The following is a 17,688-nucleotide window of genomic DNA, read 5'->3' on the forward strand; positions in this document are numbered from 1 at the left end:
TTCTAGCTAGACAACTCTCTGCTCTTTTCAAATGTTTATATATCCCGCATCAATATTTCAAAGTTTGATTGACTTATGTAGGAATTCAATAAAGAAACACCACAAGATCAATCATCTGTGACAGCTACCTGTTCCTTTGTTTGAAGTTCAAGCTCCAGGGAGCTGCGTATCCTCTCCATCTGTCTGAACGCTGTGTCTCGCTGGACTTTGGCAGTTGCAGTGGTGTATTGAGCACCATCTGAATACTGGAAATTAACAACAACAAATTTTTTTTCAAGGGATTGATATTGTTTGCCTTATTTTTGCTCTACGGTATTTGACATTCAAACAGGGTAGGGGTATAAAAAACTTCTTAATGAGGCTGTGATATTTGTGAGAGACCAGCTAAATTAGCGAATGCAGTGTTATTGTAGGGTATCCAATTTTGAAGTAGAAAACTGCAAACCAAAAACTTACAATTTTGAATTCAAAACAAATTCATCTATGATATCATTACTACTTGCTGCAAGGGTGCTTACAAACTTAATATGTTCTTAATCACTTGTACTTATGACAGCAGATAATGAAATGCATAAACATTTAAGAGTTACATCAATAAACTTGAGCACTGGAGAAGGGAATATAGCTCACAATAGGACAAGTATTGCCACAACAGAGACTATTCTTGATTGAAAAATGCGTTCTGATATTTCCTCCTCAAAGATCAGCAAAAAGGAGCAGCTGAATCCTATCAAAGTTAGCTGGTTCACAACTGGAATAATGGATTTGTAACTATTAAAAACACCGTCCTTTATTTAACATATCTTTTTTCTATCTACAAGTCAATGCTGAAATTCTCCCGCCCATACTAATTTGTTCTTTGCTTTTCTCTAGACGCAGGTACAGATTTGAGGTTAATCAAGTTTTCTGTCTTTGCCTAACATTGCCATTTCACTCACTCACCCACTCATGTGTGACTGAAAATCATGGAACAGTCTACCTGTTAAACTTTGTGCCAATAATTCTTTAATTTCTTCCATGTAGTTCACAAACTTAACCCTAAATGATTGATTTCTTTCACTTTTACATTTCTTTTTGCTTATCAATTTTTTCTACAATTTTACGGGCTTGGCTTTTTCAATTCCTCCTAATAAAAAAATAAGATGATGAATACCTTATCCATTTCGGATTCCTGCTCTTTCAACTGTGACTTTGTTGCCTCCAGCTCTGACAGGATGACTTCCTTGTCTCTAGTCATCCTCTCTAACATGACTTGTGTACCGGCTGCCTCATTATGCAGTTGGTTAATCTACAATGGATGCAATCATTCAAAATATCAACTCTGCAAGGCATCGCTAGGAATATCATATATGATATTTTTCAGATCACTTTTCCAAAATAATTAAACTAAAGCTTTAAAGCAGTATCTCTGCATTTGGTTCTAAATTTCCCATAATTTTCCATAAAACTGTACACAGAAAATAACACTTAAAATAAAGGTTGATTTAAATATATTTAAGAACCACTCGATTAAAAGTGTTCACTTAATGAATGTTTAATTAATAGCAAGTACTCAATTAACAAGTAATCACTGATATCTCTTGGTTCTAAAAATGTTTCGTTTGTCATATTTCTATTAACCACATACGAAAGCATATCAAAAAGTTATAATTTTGAAATTCCATAAATGACTACTTTCATAGCTAATGGATTTCAATATTGTGAAAATTTACATTAAAATGGTTTTGAAAATTGCTCTAAACACCAACATTACTATTATAAATGAAGATAATGTCATGGTCTGACAGGGATTTAGAACCTGACATAAAGTTACTAAGTTAATGAATTCAACAAATCAGCATATTTTATACCGAACAAAAGAAAGTGCTTCAGGGGTAATTTGTGGGTATTTTGCATAAATTGTTCATTTAATATTCAAATTGAGCTATAACAGTGAAAATGATGAACGGAAGTAAGATCAATTCTCTGGAGTTATTGACCTGTTCCTGAAGTAGGCCTAACTAAAGACTTAGGTTATATCTCTAGATGTTGAAGGAACCCCAAACTAAAACATACTAGATGTTGCATCACTTCGATTATTGGGCCGTCAAGTTGATTTGAGTGTTTGGAAAGGATAGTTACATAGTCATTACGTGAAAATTGCCAGCATATAGTTCTACGATTAAATATTCAGAATTTTTTTCTCAAAAATTATATGCCAAATCTAATTGAACTGAAGTTAAAAGCCTCAAAGGAGATTCAGGTCATTCATTTATGAATTGTGGTCACAATGTGTCTTCAAGAAGAGGGAAAGAAGAAGAAGAATGATAAAGAGAAAGGGGATAGAGCATTTAGAAGATCAAGGGAAAGTTCAGATGAAGTGGAGAAGGAAGAGGAGCAGGAAGAGGATAAGGAAAGCAGTAGAGGAGGAGGAAGAGAGAAAAGAGGAACAGGATGAAGTGAAAGCAGATGGAAGAAGGAGGAGATGTAAAAGGAAGAGAGAGGAGGAAAGGAAAGATGAAGACGGATTAAGAAGAGGAGGAGAAAAAGGAGGCAGAAATGAAAGTGGCAGAAATGAGGAGACAGAAATGGAAGATGTATCAGAAGAAGAAACAAGAGGAAGAGAGAGTAAGAAGTTTAAGTGTAGGAGGAGCAGAAAGAGTAGGGAGTAGAAGAGGAAGCAGAGATGGGAGATGAGGCAACTGAGGAAGAGATAGGAGGGATTGATGGAGGAGGAGAAAGAAGAAAGAGAAAATGGAAGAGGCAGAACTGCGAAAACGAACACAGAGATAAAGACAGGAGAGGAACAGAGGAACTGAAAGATAAAGAGAAGAAGGACTTGGAAATGGCAGAAGAGACCAACATGAAAGAGGACACATAGGAGGAACAGGGTAGGAGGAGGAGGAGGTGGAGGAAGCAAAAGTTAAAGAGGAGGAATGATGAAGCAGAAGTGGACTTAGAAGAGTCAGACGAAATTAAAAGAGGATTCCATCTTGGCATAAATCACTTGTGTATTACAAAAACTGCTGCTAAATGTCACTAAGTTTAACCAGAAATGCCCAAATAGAGCAAAACAGGACTCCAAGAATTATCAGCATGGTGCACCATAAACTCAACCAACACTGACCAACCTTTTCATTTAAGGCTATGATTTCCTGTTGACACTCCTGTCTGGTCAGGTTTCTCTCCCGGTCCAGTTTCTGTTGAGTATCTGCTATTTGTTGACTGAGTCTTTGTTCTGCTTTGACGAGGCCTTCCTTTAGTTGTTCTTTCTCTATTAATGCCTTTCAAAAAGAAAAGTTAACAGGAGTGGAAAAGTTTGATCCAAATCCAAATATAATGAAGAACCAAACAATTTGAAAGGAAGAAAACTTTGCTCCAAGAAAATTCAACATGATTTTTCAAAAGACTATGGCAAAAGATGACTTTGACCTAAAAGAGGCAAAAACTACACAGGAGTAGTATAATGTTGAACACATTTTTTTTTACCAATTGAAATGACACAGAGGGGAAACATTATCATGATAAACTCATTACAGCAGTAAGTTTGGTGACTAATATAACATCATAGTTACCATTGTTGCAGACTGAAGAATATGAAAGTTGGATAACACCAAAGAATAGACCATATTAATGTGACATCAAGAAAACACCAGATATTAAAGTAGTTTTAAAACTCAAACCATTCTTCCACATTCATTGACAATTGGTGAACAATACAACAACCTGTTATAGAATGCAAATATGGAGACAATTTACTGGAAACTATGGTACCAATCTAGAATTAGACCAATTTATCCTATTATTCTATGTCAATTTTCCCCAATTTGATGGGATGTTGCTCCCGTACACTTCCAAATAATAGCACACCCCTTCCCTTGAGAACCTTAGCTAATTATTTTTGACTTCTTTTCTTGTTTATTATCCATTTTGTACTTCTTTTGTACTCGTCCTTGAGTACTCCCCAGTTACACCTCACCCAATCAAATCGACCTCATTTGAATACTGTATATCTTAATCTCTCTTTTCTTTGCAAATTATTGACACTGACGTACACCAATAACACCAACAACCTTCACAAAAACCACACGATGTCCTCTGTTTTTTTCATTTCTCTTTGCTTCAGAGTTTTGTAATCTTTGTACCTCATATTTTAATATATCAATCGTACCTCTGTTCTCTCCAGCTGTGCCTGCTCAACCAAGATAATACCCTGTTGTACCTGATGGTAGGCATCTCCTTCCTTCTCTTGCATCTCGACCACTCTCGCTCTGACAGCCGTGAGACTTTCCACCAATTCATCTCGATCTCTACAAAAAACAAAAGAGAAATATCTTATGAGTTGATCCAAACAACTGATTACTGACCTCAAAATAAAGGAAGTCATTAAAGTTTATTGTTTTAATAATTTCATTCAAATGATCTTATTTAAATTAAACATCGCTGTTTCTTTTCTCTGCATTCTCCATCAACCCTTAAAATGTCTCTCATAGCAATAGGAGAAAATCAATATGGTGTTACATCATACGACCACACAGTTTTATTTAGATCAATTACCCAGATTATCTAATACATCTTAATCGTTCTGCAGTAATCGCCAGCGGTAATTCTGATATTTTCATCGGGAATGAATTAAGAAGAGATTTATTAGCCAAACTACTGTACTGTAAATTGTCAGAAAGACCACACTTGTATATTAATTGGAACTCTCCTATTTCATGGCATTTCTCCAAGTTAATGACGATCTCAGAGGATGACAAGGAAATGAAATAGTTGAAAGATTCAGATGTAAAGTGGCAACTTTTTAAAAGATCACTTATTGCTGATAAATCCAGGAGAAGCTATACTGTAGCCAAGAAATGAATCAACAAGCCTACCAATTGAGGGTAAGGGCATAATCCTGAAATCCTTGTGATATTCCTCAAAAAGTGCAAGACATACTACTTCTTATCAAATGAAGGATTATAGGTACTAGAAGAGGGGGCTTGGGGGGGGGGGGTTGGGGCGGATGAGTAATAACTTAGGTTTGTTAAAACAATAATCAACATAGAATTTTTGAGAAAATTTACCAAAATCATGAAAAATATGTAAAAGATAATAGAGAAAACATTTTAGTTACTGTAGTACTGCACTGAACTTTCCCCTCATTCTCCTTGTATAAAATGTGTATAAATTTCAAGAGTTCATTCATAAATATTATCAATCAAACCATCCAGTGCAGTTTGGAGGCAACGATACACTGTGAACTTGAAGGAAAATATTCTGACTAAACACAGTGTCTTTTTATCTCAATTTTGCTGTTTATTGACCTTCCACTGTCCAACCTGAAAAGATAGCCATCATCTTTGACATTAACCTCTTTTTCATCAACAAAGTAGCTTCCCTCATCCCTCCTTCTCATTATTCATCGAGGCACTCATAATCCATCCCTTTCGGCAAGGAATCCACTTCAGAGCAAGCTGTGTGTAACTTCCGCAATTAAAACGTGTCGTTTCTCTCATTTTGTATGTATGTATGTATATGTGATCTTCCCGCAAGCAGGAACTCGCGAAAGAAGCCATGGAGGCTTGTAGACTCGCAAGCTGACCGAAGCCAGTCTCTCAGCACACATCCATTTAACGTCCATGTCGGGAAGTTGTTATTGAACAACACCTTTGCCAGACGACACACATTGCTGTCGGCGGGGAATCAAATTTTCATTTCTTGCCTTTTCTTTTTTGCCATTTTTTTTTTTTTTTTTTTTATAGAAAAAACTCATTTTGACAATTAAGGCACAGCTAGTGTAAGACTTAGCTTCAGTTTTTACCATTATAAAAGAGAAAGAAAGAAACAGCTGCTGAAAAAAATTAGAACATTATTGTTCTTAATTTTTTTTTCTTCTTTACTTGGAATACTTGTCCAATGGGGAATCGTTCTTAATTCCACATTCATTCGTATTCTAGTTCAGGTTCAGAAACGTCACAAATTATCATTGATTGAGTTGACAAATTTGATTAAAACATTAAGGTTTAGAGTGGCTGATCGAAAAAAAAAAAAATCACACCCACCCAAAAAACCTCCAGCAGTTTCTGAAAAAGTCCCTTATATTTGATTCGCCTCCTTTGGTAGATCTGATCGTATGTGAGAGGCACACTAACAATGCATATAAAGTTTCCAATGTCATTAGACACAACAACTACAAAACTGTATGGAACTGCAAAAAAAAACAAATTAAAGCAGTTCTTTGCTTTGATTCATTGAATTCACCACGTTTACAGAGTATAATTCAAAAATTAGGATGGCCATTGAGCTTAAATTTCGCTAATCTGATGACCTTTTCAAGTATACGGTGAATTCGATTTTGACATGAGAGAGATTTCTCTCAATAATAAAACATTTTGTGACACGGACATGATTTATGCTGTTAGTATTGATCAAAGTCAAGTCTGGTAAATTTACAAACTGTCAACTAACTTTACTTGATATTATATTTTATTTTTTTTAAACAAAACTTGATTACCCAAGCTAACCTGTTAAGGGATTTCAGTATCAAATGATAAACCAATGGTAACCAACGTTAACCAAACCTCATCTCAAAAAAAAGTCTGCTTTAACATCCTCTGGCAACTTTATGACCAAAATTCATGACAAATTATTTCAAATTTAGTGAGGCTATACCAGCAATATAAAAATCAGTTCCATGTAAATAATGCCCATTAACTTCTACTGCCAGGGTAAATCCCTGCAGGTTCACATTAACAAAAGTGAACCTATCCAGCACCCATCGACTCGTAAGAATGGATCGCCTGTAGAGCCATGAAATGAAGTATTATATCAGAGAGGAAATTCATTTCTCATTAATATTTTGTCAGTCCTTGCCATAGTCCTGCTGTAGTATGCAATCAACCTTGGTTTTCTTTCCTTTTTTCTTCCTTAGCCAAAACAAACATTAAGGCTTGAGGCAATATTGGCAAAACTAATTGTCACATCCACTTAAGACAATTTTTTTTTTTTTGGACAATTTCTAAAAAGGAAACAAAATTTGAAATGAGGCAGATGTGTTTGCTACTAAAGTCTACTAATGTTCAGTTCGACAAGACAGGATTGATCTTAATACAGTACATCATGATTACATGACTTGTGCTTTATCAACTGATCCTTAACATCTTGTGCTTTATTGTAGCTGGAGGCCATCCCTATTTAACCATATCAGTGGTTAGTTTGTCAGTCAGATAGACACAGAGCCTTTGCATACAGTGCATTAACAAGAATTAATGTATTTACGAGAATTAATGTACTGTACACAAGGAGTTTTTCAGATGACATGATGCAGCTTTTAATATATTCGGATTGCACATGAATTTCATGCAGTAACTCCTTCAAAAGATGTTCGGATTTACTGTACTCTAGTTGGTTTCTTTTCATTCTTCACTGTAAATACCTGCATTTTAGTAACAGGGTGGACCTACAGTGCCAAAAGCATCCATGACACACTGAAAACGACACTTTTCTCTTTTGTTTTCGCCATACATTGTAATCCTGGCAGTATCAGATAAATGATACAGAATCCCTATCGTTATCCCAGCTGCATTAAACTGTACATGTGGGTGGGTCGTTCTATTAATTAGAGGTCCACCATCTTGACACCTTTGGTGACCCTGTCGCCCCTTGAATCACTAAGATAATTTCTAAGTACTGCTCTTGACCTTTACTATCCAGTGCACAAAGCCAAGAAACAAAAACAATTATTTATTTTGAACACCACAGATACTTCACTACGGAGTGGGTACAAACCTATAAACAAATTGCATCCAACACAACAATAATACATAGTTGGTTGGCCTCTTTTATCTATGGATTGACCCATATCAAGTAAAACACAATTCCCAATGCTCACTGTATGGATAAGTGATTAAATTGCCTCCAGTAAGATCAACTTTACTTTATCTGGTTCAAGTATCAAAATGAGGCACTGAGCAGCAGAAATAAAATCAAAACTGCTAAAGGAAAAAAAGCAAACTTCTCATTCACTAGGGAGCGTCTCAGAGGGGGAAGACACTTCCGTTCATGCTTAAAACCGATTTTATCTTGACACAAATCTACTTCAAAGCCCAAACTACTGTGCACTTCCTAGAAACATGAAAATCCTTTATATCATACCGAGTCACATTGACAAGTTCTTGCGTCAGTCTCTGAGCGTCGACCGTCGGTGCTACGACGGCCTGTTCTCTTGCGCACTGGATGCAGAGGCCATCGTCAATCTCGCGGTCCCTCCTCTTCATCAAAGAACCCGTCTCTTGCATCCTCAACTTTGTCTTCAGCTCGGCGCAAAGTGTCTCGTACTTGACCAGCTCAGATCTGTCACGGAAACTTTCTATAATGAATCTCAAATCAATTACCCAAGCTTAAAAGCTCACTTTAAGTGTTGACTCTGAGTGCGGAGTGGTCTTTTTATTTTTCTTTCTAATTACTCTCCAATTGACAATTTAAAATTTTTAAAACAACTTGCTCTCTGTGAATGTTTCCTCTTTTTTTTTTTTGTTTTTTGACAGCACTGGAATTAAGTTTGATAAGATTCTGTAATTTGAGTTACAGGAAAGAAACCGTTTTCAAAACTGACAAATAAAAGAGGCACTAATAAGTAACCTTGATAAAGAGTAGACCTTTCCTTTTACTTTTCTGTTTGTTGTTGTTTTTTTTCTACATTTCCAGCCCAATGTAAACTCATTTGATACAATCTTCTGATATAATCTTTTGATATAGTCTTATGGAAATCAACATACATACAGTAACTCCTTCAACATGATGAGCTTGAAGGTTCAAAATATTGCATTTTGTGTCTGCTCACTACTGGTTCATTATAGTCTACAGTACACAGATGCAATATTGGACTGTCATCAGGTCTATGTTCTAAGCTCTTTGCACTAATACAGTACTAAGAGATTAATTCACAAATGCCATTTTTTCAATGCTGTTTCTGACAGATCCTTCCCCTTAGTCTTCTTGATACATCACCTTATCTTACCTTTCTGAAATTAAAGTTTAACAGTTGAGCTTAATGTTGCATCACCATGGTGATCACAGCATGGAAAAAAAGTCTTCAGGATTTAAATATAGCAAAAATGTTCAAAAAATGAACAGAAAAGCAAGGGCTTTTAGACAAAATCAACAAAGGGATACTAGCAAGATGCAAGAGTGTTCGAGAGCGTTAGAAGGGCCCGGTTCGGCTCATCAGAAAATGTCTCGGGAGATTGTTTTCAGGCGCAATTTAGAGAAATAAAGGATTATTTTGTAAAAATGTCAGCAAAACGCCAACAATAACAAACAAAGAGATGTGAACATCTTTTACCTGACATATGTTACTTGAGACTCTAAAAGTTTAACTCGGCTGTCGTACAAAGACTTCAATTTTTCCTGAAAGACAAAAGAAGAACAAAGATGAAAAGATGTTATGTAGGTGTAAGGTTTGTTTGGATCATTAACAAAGCATAGAAATCCTTTCGATCTTGCAAGCTTTTATTTGCTATGAATGGATGGTATCATTTGTTGCAATTTCACATACTCATAAACTCACATACTCATACTCGAATAACCTCATATACTCACACACTCATATTCATAAACTCACATAAACTCACACACTCATACTCACACACACAAACTCACAAAAACTCATTCTCAAATAAACTCATATACTCACACACTCATACTCATAAACTCATACTCAAATAAACTCATATACTCACACACTCATACTCATAAACTCACATAAACTCACACACTCATAAAGTCAAATAAACTCACACACTCATACTCGAATAACCTCATATACTCACACACTCATACTCATAAACGTACCCAAACTCACATACTCATAAACTCACACTCATAAACTCACCCACCGATACTCATATACTCACCCACTCATACTCATTAACTCACATAAACTCATAACGTTGACAGTCAGCCTCTGAGGAAGATCTTACTGCAGGATTAAAATGTCAGGCCCGCCCACCGACTTTTATATATTTACAGTACCTACACAGGCTTTTTGTCTTTAAAAGCAGTTTCGTTCTCTCTTTTCATTTCTTCACATGTACAGTATTACTCCATTGACAATTTGACATTTCTATTTACATACACCACTCAAAATGCGACAATAAATGTCACATTCTTAATTTATCAAGCAATGCATGATTTATCTACACAGTTAATAATCCTACTATGCTGCTTTAGAATTATTTCCCCCCAAATCAGATCAAACTTTTAATGAAAAGCACGGAGAGAATCTGGTTGGGAGCAATATCATCAACAGACATGTTCAGAAAGGATTCTTGCGGAAGAAGGTTTAATTATAGATCGATATCATCGTGTCTTGGAAAATGTGCAGCTGGCTTTACCACTATGTATGCAGTATGAAACGCAAGAGGTGGTTGGGTCAATGAACCCCAAAACTAATATTCTGTAATAAATATTAAGAAAATACAAAGCAGAATGAAAAAAAACCCCAAGGTATTTAAATTAGTTAAAATTAAAATTACACACAAAAAGACTAATGTTTATGTAGGTTAATGAACAACAACTGTCATGCACGGACTTTAAAGGATGCCTTCTTGCAAATTTATTTTAGTTGTGACAATTCAACTAAAAAAAACATAATAGTAAGTGTTAGAAGTGATATGCAGCTTTTAAGTTAAACTGATGTGTATTGTGTATGTCAGCTTCTCAGTACTGGCTTGAACAATTAATGTAATCCCCTTGCTCTATATATTTCTAATTAATGACTCTTATCAGAACATGTTCTTTTAACATGTTCATATAAACGTAACAAAACATCCTTCGAGCACATTCAAAATGATTTGTCCTCGAAGAAGAATTTTGTATCAGTGCATGGTAAACATGTCATATTTTGGAGACAATGACAAATATTATGTGTTCCAAGTAAGTTTCATGTTGCAACTGATGAACTGAGCTAACGATCTATGTATTAACTGTATTTTTGGACTGAATAAACAGTCCAATCAGATTAATTGGTGAAACTCGTCAGGGACATTTCTAAAACAAAATCAATAAAAAAGTGTTATATAGAAGTACAACTTGGACTGATTGCAAATATTTTTTAACAAAATCTTACAACATTATTGTTCTGCCAAAATGTCATCCTTTAAATCAGCATCTTTTAAACAGAGTATTACTCCATCTAAAACCGTCAACATTTTTCCTAAACGTCCAAAAAAAGAAAATCAAGCTGGAAAGGAAATTGGGCATTTAACCAAATGATATGAATGAGGATGTTTGGGATCACATTTGTTTTTTCTTTAAAATCCAGCAATAATTGTACGAGTTTTATAGAGGATCGTGCAGCTCTAAAAATGCTCAAGAGGTTGATGAAGGCTTGTCTAGGACATTCTCTCACAATTCACCAAAGTTATCTGTAAGTGACTCAGCAGCCTTAGAAGGTCTTTTAGGTTATAGTGAGGTGTATTCTTGTTTAAATAAAAATGGAAAATAATAAAGCATTTTTTGAAAGACATGGGTGACTTTCTGGTGCGTTCCCTAACTTATGGTTATGATAACTCTTTGTCAATTCCCCAGAAGTATGGCGTGATCACTTTCATTGTGAAAAGGAGATAAACCTAGGAATTACTGTACTTTAAACAATTCGAGACCAGAGTTCTTCTTCTAAATGTAACCTACGAGATAACTTCTTCTTGCATCGGGTATCGATCTCGAAAAAGCTTTCGACAGTATTTCTCCAGCTATATTAGGAAGGTACATTCACATTTTAATTTTGGTCCATCTATACTTAAGTGGTTTGACATATTTAACGACCAAGCCTTCTCGTCAGTCCTTGTGAATGGTCTCCTCACGCAGAGATTCCCTGTTGACCGAGGTTGCTGAGGAGGGGATCCATAATCACCCTATTTTTCATATTTGATCTTCTGTCACGATACCTATATTTGCGGCATAGAATACAGTGGATGGACATGAGACTGAACCGGTTCCATACATCGACGACGACACAACCTTCTCTATTGAAGCAGAGGAAGCTTCATTTCGTATCTTCAAAGATGAATCTAGAAAAGTATTTCTTAGTAGGTATGGGATCTTTGCGAAGGTCTTCCATGATTATTAAAAGTGGAAATGAAAATTATTTGGAACTGCTGTGATGATTTTAAAATTACTAGGCTTTATTTTTAATGCAGATATATCTAGTATGATAAGTAAGAAATTTATGAAAATGCTGTAGAAAAAATAAAATAGCTTTTAAATCAAGGTTTGGCTAATGCGCTATTTTAACTTTACTAGGTCGTATAACAGTTGTCAAGTCCCTAATTCATTCCTTATTTTTAACTATTAAGTTTGGACACTGCCTTTACCAGGTCAACGACTTTATGAAAAAGATCAACTCCTTATTTCATTAGACTTGTTTGGCGTAATAAACCTGTTGGCATTTTGTCATCATCAGATAATCAAAGATTATTGAGAAGGGGGTCTTAAAATGATCGATTTTGTGAGTTTATTGTTCAGGCTTAATGATAAGTTGCTTCGCTCCCTTTCTGAAGGGTAAAAGTTTCACCAGTACGTTGTTTATTACATACTTATGGTATAAAATTCGATAATCTTTTTTACGAACGTCATCTATTTCATGAAGGTTGTTAGCTCTAAAGTTTAAATAAGGACCCCTCCTGAAAGGAGGGATTTTGGATTAACATATTCTCATCTACACAATGTGCTTGAGTCTTTCAATGATGCAGAAATTGCCTTACTTTAAGTCTTCCTTCAGTCTACTGTATATGGAACGACAGCTTAATTTGGGTTGGGAATAAGCCAATTTGTTACAGTCATTGGATTGATGAAGCAGTTTTTTTTTCAAGCGAGGAATGGTACTATTATTGCCTTATACCTTTTAAGTGTACCATGGATGTAAAGTTTTCAATATCGGCTACTTCAGAGGATTATACCCACAAACTCCTACTCACGCACTATAAATATGGTAAATTCATGAGGTAATGCAACTTTTATCTACTTCATATGCAATTCATTCACCATCTATTTTGTGATTGTTCTTACTGTATTCTCAAAGTATTTGGCATTTCCTGTAAAACTTCTCAACAGAGCTGATTCAAATATTAACCTTTCAAAATGCCAAAATCACTTTGTTTTGGTGGTGACTTTGCTCTGGGGTTTGATTATTTAGTACAAAATCACTGTAAAAATGCTGTAAAGGGCAGAATGTTACCTTCAGTGGCCTGCTTTCTCAGGATTATTTTAGACTGTGGGAGCTACAGTATATCTTGATTGAAAACATGGATTCTGATGTTTGACTGAAGTATTTGACATCCCTGGCTATGGCTCCTTGACTAATACTTTTCTTTGTTGTAAGTTCTCTCTTAATTATTGTATGAGTGAGAAATTACCGTGAAACTATTAAGTTATTATTACTTTGTATTGAGCTTTTAGAACTGTCAAAAGACATATAAAAAAAAATGTTATAAAAAACATGAAAAATTACACACAAAAAAAGTTTAATTTGGATATATGTTTGTTAGGGAAATCAGCAGTGAAAAATGACAATGATGACCCTTAATAGCCTATTTACAAGCTATTTAGTGACATTTTTGGCCATGTAAGGATGGTTAAAGAAATTATAATGTGGCTCACAATGGGCCTGTCTGCACATCTAATTCACAAGTATCATTAAGATGTCCAAAAACTTATGCTCAACAAGAAAGAAAGGGATATTTATTAATCACAAAGGAATTACTTAAGTGGACTAATTTGAGATAATAAATAAATGTTTTTTTGCCCCTAGTTATAAAAACTACATACAAGAAAGTTGACAGTATTACACATACTGTACTGTGGTGCTAACCTAATCCATGCTTGTACCTTACTGTATCATGCAGCTGCTGTAGGTGATTTTTCTTAACAGCATTATGATGGGTGGCATTCCAGAAAGTAAAAGTTCAATTAAATTAAGGGGTAACAAATATCCCCCAGACCTCCTCCCCCCCCCCCACAGAAAATGGGAACTTTTAAAACGTTGATCCAACTGCCATTTTTATTGCTTCGTTACTTTGTTCTGATACAAAATATACCAGTTTATTCACTCTACTTTGATGAGTCTATTGCAGTGCAAAATAATCTGTGCTGTCATACATAGGCTGACCCAATATTAAAACCACCTATGTGAAGATATGATGAAGAGATTTTGTCTATTAATTAAACAGCTATTTTGTGGGAATTGCAAACAATCAAGTACCAAAGAGAACTACTGTAGAATCAAGCAGGTTTGCTGTCAACTAATTATGAACATTGACATATAATGAATAATTCGAAAAGTTATGGTATAATTTGGAGATGGCTATGGGGGGGGGGGGAGATGGGGGCTTAGGGGTGGGTAGAGGAGTAAGTGGTTGGAACAGGTGGTTTATTTGTTGAATAGTTGTTCATGCATACATCCACCATGGAGGAAAGGAGATACTGTATGACAATGAATTGATGAAACTAAATTGTGCATTTGGAACTACGTGCATTACAACCTGTACCTAAATGTAAACTTGGCAATGTAACCAGGAATAGTAATTAAAGGACAAGTCAGTCGCACTCTTAATAATAAATATTTATCTCACTGTGAGCTCTGATGACAAATTTAAGAGCTGTTGTAACCATCGACAGTTAATAGCTAGTTCTGTCTTCTATCCTATTTTCACTTCACACTTTTTTCTTTTCAGAGCACTTATCAATCCTTTCCAACTATTTTCAGGAAATCTTTCACATTCTGCATAGAAACTTCTAAGCTCTTTGGAAGCACTTTGTTAGCAATCATCCCTGGAAGGTACTTAGGAAAACTGTTGTATATTATTATCAAAAAGAGGTCTTATATGTTTCCAACATTTGCCAATTGGGGATTTACCTAATGGGTGAATCTTCGTCATGCCTATGGGGAAGGGTAAATGGATTTTATAGTTGCCAAGGGAAATGAAAGGATTGTTTACCACCTGACTTTGATTAGGATTAAGACGACTCTCAGGTACTTATATTGACTGGGAGTTATATTGTGTCTTCTCCTTCTGTAACAACTCGCTGCTACAAAGAAATGTCAGACAACAAACTTACAAGGTTAACAAAGAAATACAGTAAGAAAAACGAAAAACAAGTATGGAAAAAAAAAGAAGCTAGAAGGCATGTTCTAGAAATCATGAATGGCTGTAAGAGAATATCTAAAAGGAAGGAGAAAAAAACTGAGAAGATAGCAAGAAGGCGTGAGGAAAGTTATTGTCAAAGCTTTATATATTAAGGTGACATGCATAAAGTTAACTTTCTAAGATATGGAAATGTTTTTACGATATGAGTCATTTCATCATTTTGAATGACATGAGTCATATTATTATTTTGCTGGGCAGTGCACAGTTGTATGTATTATTATTATTATTGTTATTAAAGGAGTGTGTCGTTTCTTTTGTTTACTAGATGATTTGCTGGGACAACAGGATTGTCAGAAATAACAGATTTATGTCGACTATGTGTCTTTAAGTATTTAAGGATTGACACTGCTATTTGGCCTCCAGAGATCACCGTACATCGTGCATGCAGCCAGGGACCTTTCATTTGTAACTAGAGTTTTATGAGCTGGAACTGGGCAGGGATTGTCGCACTATATATTGGGAGATATCCTATGTGTGGAGAAAAAAATATTATGACATATATGTTGTGAATTCAATACATCGCAACATCCCTACTACTGAGTTGGGACTGGGCAGGGATGGTCGCACTATATATTGGGAGATATCCTATGTGTGGAGAAAAAAACATTATGACATATATGTTGTGAATTCAATACATCGCAACATCCCTACTACTGTATGCAACACACGCATGCAGTAATGATGGGTCTCTATAAATCTTCTTTCTGGAAATCATATAGTAATCCATTCCTGGGGCCAAACATACATACTTTATATTGGGGCTTAATAACAACTACAGTAACTAATGCTATAACAGACTTTTTTTTAATATTTAAAAAAAAAAAAAAAAATAAGACTGATCACACATCATTTATAGATAGGCCAGGTGTTGAACATGAAGAGAAATTCAGAAAATGATAGCGGGAAAAACCGAATGAAAGGATCTACGTACATGTTCTTTGCTCCAGGCGATGAAGAAGGTTTTGCCATTGTCTGATTCCATTTGCCTCTGTGACGACAAATCAGTAAACTGCGGAGGATCATCCGTTACTTTGTTTTGTACCTTGAGGGAATGAAATCATATGAAATTATGAAAAAATTTCTAAAAGTTTTCAATCCACAAGAGAGTGCTGCGACATGGATACTCCCCCCATTCTGCAGGCCTCTTACAAATGTAAATTGAAACTGTATGAGCAAGGATATAATCATACCCAGAGGTACAGTTAAGTGACAGAAATTACCCAAATTTGTTCGTGGGACAAAAAGGTTGAGGGAGTTTGACCTTCAAAATTATGTACAAAGATTAACATATATGTGGATTATGGTGTTCATGCAGGAGAATTAGCTTTACATATAAACATTACAGACTGTTGATCAAAGCAAATTTGGTCTTATAAATACAAGAATTCATACAATGGTATTCTCCTCCTTTGTGCACCACACCACTACAGCAATGCATTGCCTTAACTACCTACCGGTCTGCTCTTTAAGCCATGAATCCTGCAATAATATTTGGTTGAAATGATATAAAATCAGTAATGAAAATTATTTCCATGTTTTCCATCTCGAATTCTTGAAACATGAACAAAATTTCAAGCCTTATTTATATTCTCAAAACGAGTGTGGCTTTTAGTCACATTCAACCAATCACAGTGTGGAATCAACAGAGTGACATATGTGTTCCCTTGACAACCAAAATGGCTGCTGAAATGCAGAGAAATCTTCATCAGACCATCTAAAACTCTTCAGGTTATATACCTGATACATTTTTCAATCTAACCTCATCTCAAGAGCTTGCGTATATAATTTTTTGAAAGATAATTCTAATGTTACATATGGCCAAATTGCAAAGGAAGTGCTATAATAACTTTGCCCTAAGATATTTTGGCATCAGAGATTGTACAAAAAGGGATCTCACATTGGTAACCCAATATTCTTGGCTAAAGTCAAAACATAGCATTCTACTTTGAACAAGCTACTTACTGGAAGAGAAACAGTTTTAACAAGGAGAGGATACACAAGATACAACATCATAAGGACGCTGCATGGATATGATTATTCATCTTGGCACTAGTCCCCCTTGTTATTGATGTTACAGTACAGGTATATCCTTCCAGATTCTAGAATTGCAGAGATAATGTCATGGAAATTGTTGAATAAATTGCTTGTCAACTTAAATTTGTTTCAATGAAAAGTATTAGATATCAAGAAATGTTTCCTATCTGGTAGAAGAAGTATCTTAACTGGCAGTAAATGTGAACTATCACCACCTTGAAATAGATACAAACCGCTATCTAATATATTTCAAAGTATACAGAGTACAGAACAAGAGAGCTGCGACAACCTTGGAAGTTGTACATTGATCGAAACACCATATCTTCATTTGACAATAAACTCGCTTTTCATAGAACCTTTCCTTTTGCACCGGAAACATTTGTTCATTATGTATTTGAAACTGTTTGGAAATCTTTTCCATCTACAGCAACTCAAGGGCTGTATCAGGCAGACAATTTAGATCTACAAAGATATGACAAGGTCT

The 17,688-nt window shown here is 35.3% G+C and overlaps 1 protein-coding gene across 1 annotated transcript in view; it reads right to left on the bottom strand.

Moving 5' to 3' along the window:
• Positions 1–17,688, bottom strand: part of LOC139971125 (serologically defined colon cancer antigen 8 homolog) — a 31,394-nt gene that overhangs the window by 4,987 nt on the left and 8,719 nt on the right. Inside the window, exons 6-12 of the mRNA XM_071977332.1 lie at positions 16,102–16,212; positions 9,308–9,372; positions 8,119–8,316; positions 4,151–4,289; positions 3,111–3,263; positions 1,154–1,288; positions 129–245 (exon numbers count right to left, since the gene is read on the bottom strand). Coding sequence (XP_071833433.1) covers positions 129–245; positions 1,154–1,288; positions 3,111–3,263; positions 4,151–4,289; positions 8,119–8,316; positions 9,308–9,372; positions 16,102–16,212 — 918 coding nt within the window. The remainder of the gene's footprint in view (positions 1–128; positions 246–1,153; positions 1,289–3,110; positions 3,264–4,150; positions 4,290–8,118; positions 8,317–9,307; positions 9,373–16,101; positions 16,213–17,688) is intronic.

The sequence above is a fragment of the Apostichopus japonicus genome, chromosome 8 (assembly GCF_037975245.1).
Source record: "Apostichopus japonicus isolate 1M-3 chromosome 8, ASM3797524v1, whole genome shotgun sequence".
Taxonomy (NCBI): Eukaryota; Metazoa; Echinodermata; class Holothuroidea; order Aspidochirotida; family Stichopodidae; genus Apostichopus; species Apostichopus japonicus.